This window comes from Danio aesculapii, chromosome 20 (assembly GCF_903798145.1).
Source record: "Danio aesculapii chromosome 20, fDanAes4.1, whole genome shotgun sequence".
NCBI lineage: Eukaryota > Metazoa > Chordata > Actinopteri > Cypriniformes > Danionidae > Danio > Danio aesculapii.
In genome coordinates, this window is record NC_079454.1 from 50,952,349 (window position 1) to 50,957,348 (window position 5,000).

Below are 5,000 nucleotides of genomic sequence, written 5' to 3' on the forward strand. Positions count from 1 at the left end.
ACCCAAGAAACCTCTGGAGCTCCTTAATGGAAGTGGGTTCTGACCAGGATAGAACAGCCTCAATTTTCTTCCCATCCATACGTATACCGGTTTGGTCAATGATGTATCCCAAGAAATGAATCGACTTCTGGTGGAATGAGCATTTCTCCGCTTTGAGGTAGAGGTGATGTTCTCTCAATGTGTGTAGGACCTCCGCAACGTGTTGGCGATGTTCGGCCTCACTCCGGGAGTAAATGAGGATGTCATCTATGTACACTATTACACAGTGGTGAAGAAACTCCCGGAGGACTTCATGAATGAAGTTTTGGCATACGGAAGGGGGCGTTGACCAGACCGTAAGGCATGACCTCATATTCATAGTGGCCAGTAGGGGTCACGAATGCTGTCTTCCATTGGTCCCCCTCACGTATTCTTATCAGATTATACGCGCTGCGGAGGTCCAATTTAGTGAAGACTTTAGCTTCTCGGAGCTGTTCCAAAGCGGCTGGTACCAGAGGAAGGGGATATCGGTATTTTACTGTACCGTTATTTAGGACCCTGTAGTCGATGCATGGACGCAGCCCTCCGTCCTTCTTGGCCACAAAGAAGAAGCTTGAGGCGGCTGGTGATTTTGAGTGACGTATGTACCCCTGACTCAGAGCCTCCCTTATGTAATCTTCCATTGCCTGATTCTCTGGAAGCGAGAGCGGGTAGATCCTACCTCTTGGCAACTGGGCATCTGGAACTAGGTCGATCGCGCAGTCCCATGGCCGATGCGGCGGTAGCTGGGAAGCTCTCTTGGGGCAGAAGACATCATGAAAGGAGCTGTACTCCTTAGGAATGTGGATAGACTGCTTCTCAGGAGGGCTCTCGACCGATGTTGCAAACAAAGAAATGGGGTTCCGACCTTGAAGAGGGAGATTTGGAAAACAGGCAGGTGTACATCCAGATCCCCATTTCTTTATCTCTCCTGTGCCCCAAGAGATGATGGGATCGTGCTTCACCAGCCACGGGCGCCCTAGAATGATGTCCATATTTGCACCCTCCAGAACCAGAAATTGAATCCTCTCTTGATGTAACAACCCCACTTGAAGAAGGATGTCTTCGCATTGTCGATGGATACGGGTCGAAGATCGAGTGCACTGGGTTATCGGTTGTATCTGGTATATATGCGAGGACGCCTCAGTACGGAGGTGGAGTTGACGACAGAGGGATTGGGAGATGAAGTTCCCTGCTGACCCGGAGTCGATGAGGGCTGTGACAAGGAGAGAAATAGAGGCAGTAGTTATTTGTACGGTGGTAGTAAGTGGTTTACATTGTTCAATATTCGTACTGAATACACTCACTGAAGTCCGAATGGGACGAAGGGGACACTCCATACGGGTGTGTCCACTGACACCGCAGTATAGACACAGACCCCGGGTCAGCCTCCTCTGTCGTTCCGCTGATGTCAGTCTTCCAGACTCTATTATCATGGGTTCTGGTTCTGGAGAGGCTGTTGACTCAGGCGATTGGAGGAGTGCAGACGAGGGGGTGATGGTGTCCTGTTGATAGGAACGGAGACGATCGGAACATCGGAGAGAATGTTGGATGAATCTCTCCAGACCCATTGTATCATCTAATGTGGCCAGTTGGATTCGGAGAGTGGGTTCCAAGCCGAGCCGGTACGTGGTCAACAACGATCTCTCATTCCATCCACTTGCAGCTGCTAGAGTGCGAAACCGGAGAGCATATTCCTGTGTAGATAGAGTACCTTGCTTTAGATGATACAGCTGCTCTCCAGCGGCTACTTCCCCATCAGAACGTCCAAACACCTCTTTGAAATACTCCGTGAAGGTAGTGATGGAATTCATGACCGGCCCGGCTTGGTTCCAGATCGTCTCAGCCCATTTAAGTGCAGGTCCAGAGAGTAGAGATACGATGTAGGCGATCTTCGACTTATCTGTGGGATATAGAGAAGGTTGCATTTCGAATATGAGGGAACATTGTAACAGAAAACCATTGCACTCCCCCGCTCCGCCTGAGTAGGGCGCTGGTCGGGCCATGGGACTGGAAGGAAGGGCCGAAGAAGAAACTGTGGAGGCGGAAGTGCTCGGTGCTGGTGGTGCGTTGGAAAGTGGAGCTGGTGGCTGTAGAATCCGCTTCAACTGGTCCACCAGCTCTTGAAGGTGATCGGGGGTGCTCATGTTGTCGTCGTTATGGGTCCGGGCTTCTGTTATGAAGCGGACAGGAGACAGAGGTAAGGAAACGTTAGGGTGTTTAATAAATGACAACAAGGAGCACATGAAGGATAGCCAGGAGGATCAAGAATGATGTTGGGGTCTTTTCCTCCGTGGCTGGGTAACAGGAATACACGAGGATGGACAGCACACACCAGATACAGCTGACAGAGGATGACACAGACTTGGAAGGACTGGAAGACAGGACGATTCGGGAGGACCAGGAAGACTAGGAGGAATACAAGAGAACAGGTAAGTAAATCGTTTGTTTTAGCTGAGGATGACTACGCTGAGTGGTCGCTCAGTTGTCCGCTTTCGTCGAGACGAGCCCGGACAATGAGCGACTGGAGTGCTGTGCTTTTATCTGGTGCTCGTGAATGTGATGCAGCTGTGTGCTCATTAGAAGTCAGGTGATGGTGATCTTCGTGAGTGGGGGTCGTGAGAGCCTGACCAATCCATGACATAGATAAATGTATATTGATTTGAAAAATCAAATTTTTTTTTTTTGTGCAGAAAACATGTTAAAGAAAAGCATTGTTAAGCTGTGCGTTGCGTTGTGTGTGTTTTCAGGTGTCTTCATCACTCATGGTGATGTAGGAGTGGGAACTATCGTGGGATCTGCCGTCTTCAATATCCTCTGCATTATTGGTGTTTGTGGGATCTTTGCCGGGCAGGTTTGTGTACTTCTCCTCCAAAAGTAGGCTGAAAGTCAACTATATTGTATTTTTCCATAAAAAAAGAACTATCCATCTAATGGTGAATTAAAGAGCTCCAAAACACATCAAAAACTCATCATTATGTTAAAGCATTAGTGTTTTTGAGATTTTGGGCTCTGTTATAAGAAGATTAGTGGAAAGAGAACAACCAAAATGCACACAAAGGTGTTTATTTTTGAACTCAAATTGCATGTGTGGATTTCATGTACAGTTTAGGACAGAATTATTCGTCCTCTTGTGAAATTTCAATTCTTTTTCAATAGTTTCCCAAGTGAGTTTCAAGTACAGTATTTCCTATTATATTTTTTTTTATGGAGAAGGTGTTATTTATATAGAGTGGCATGGTGGCTCAGTGGTTAGCACTGTCGCCTCACAGGAAGAAGGCCGCTGGTTCGAGTCCTTGTTGAGCCAGTTGGCATTTCTGTGTGGAGTTTGCATGTTCTGCCCATGTTGGCGTGGGTTTCCTCCGGGTGCTCAAGTTTCCCCCACAGTCCAAAGGCATGTGCATAAATAAAATAAACTAAATTAGGTGTAGTGTGTAAATGACTGTATATGGGTATTTCCCAGTACTGGGTTGCAGCTGGAAGGGTATCAGCTGCGTAAAACATATGCCAGAATAGTTGATGGTTCATTCCACTGTGGCAATCCCTGATAAATTAGGGACTTAGCCAAAGGAAAATGAATGAATAAATGTTATTTAAATGATATAATAAATTTTAATAATATACAAATTAATATAATATTAATAATAATTAAAATAGCGTTTAAATTTTAATAGAATATTTAAAAATAAATTTAGTCTTTGCCATGAAAACAGTATATAATATTTTACTTATTTACTAGTATGTATTTACTAGTTTGCAACATTTAGATGGAGCAGGGTTTACCACACATAGTTATAGTTCACTGATTAGCTACCCAAAAAATTTGGTTTAAATTGGAATTCGGTTTAATTGTCCGATAGTGAGATTAAGATAATCGTTCTGTAATGATGACAGCTGTTTGCATTGCTTCTCAATGAAAAGCGGCATGTGAAATTACAACATATAATAACATGTTTTTACCAATGACTGTAAAAAATATGGATGACGCGACAACGCCTTTTCCCATTGAACGCTTTGAAGGCAAAATGCCTTGTGACTGGCACAAACTGTCGTAAAAGACTGCTGAAATTGGAGCCTGGGCATGCGCAAATGGACTGCCTGATGAAGCCAGAGGCGGAGCCGCGGAATCAAGCTTCCAACCAAATGCTTGTTTGTCAAATCAACCACGCCCCCCCCCGAACTTCTCATTTGACCGCCCTTATCTGCACTATAACAAAGCCTCGCTAATATAAATATAAGCACTTACATTTAAAAACAGGTAATAATATCTGATTTATTAGACGGAGAGCCACTCGCGGTGCATGAGCCATCGCCATCAAGAGTGACAGAGCAGAACGCCACTGAGCAGGAGGAGCTCAACCAGCCGTCTGACCAGGTGTGTGAGCCGGCAACAACGCTAGATGTGGGAGTTCTGCCTTCTCTAGTGCGGCTACAGTCAGCCAGTCCCCCAGCTCACCCTCCAGCCTCATGTGTGGAGGTATCCCTGAGGGCCTGCCTACCTGTTTCGCCAGCCAGAGGTTGTCACCCGACATCATCTATTCCGCCCTCCAAACTACAGACTCCACCTCGGCCCTCCGACCCAACGGCTCCACATTGGCTCTCTCCTCCCTCATCTCCTCCATGGACCGTCAGCCCACCGGCTCTACCAGGCTCCCTTTTCCCCCTGCCTTCGCCTTGGTCATTCGCTGCCCTGTCTCCGCCTCTGGACTCCGCTCTTCCGGCTGCGCCTCATCCCTCCATCCATCCAGCTCCGTTAAGCTCCTCCTTCCCTCCAGCTACGCCTCGGTCCTCTGTCGCTCTGGCACCACTGCAGGCATCCGGACCTGTGTCGTTGCTTCGGTCGGGTGAGCCATCCACTCCACCCTGGCCTTCCGAGACCTTCGAAGTCACCTTCGCCCTACAGCTCTCCGTCTCCTCCTTGGGCTCCACCTCCAGCTGCGGCGTCTCCCACAGTCAGCCCCCTGGAGTTGGCGACCACTTCT

At 47.6% G+C, this 5,000-nt stretch overlaps 1 protein-coding gene across 1 annotated transcript in view; it reads left to right on the forward strand.

Annotated features, from left to right (window-relative positions):
• The window catches only part of slc24a4b (solute carrier family 24 member 4b), an 85,926-nt gene that overhangs the window by 57,707 nt on the left and 23,219 nt on the right, over nt 1-5,000 (forward strand). Inside the window, exon 6 of the mRNA XM_056445419.1 lies at nt 2,769-2,872. Coding sequence (XP_056301394.1) covers nt 2,769-2,872 — 104 coding nt within the window. The remainder of the gene's footprint in view (nt 1-2,768; nt 2,873-5,000) is intronic.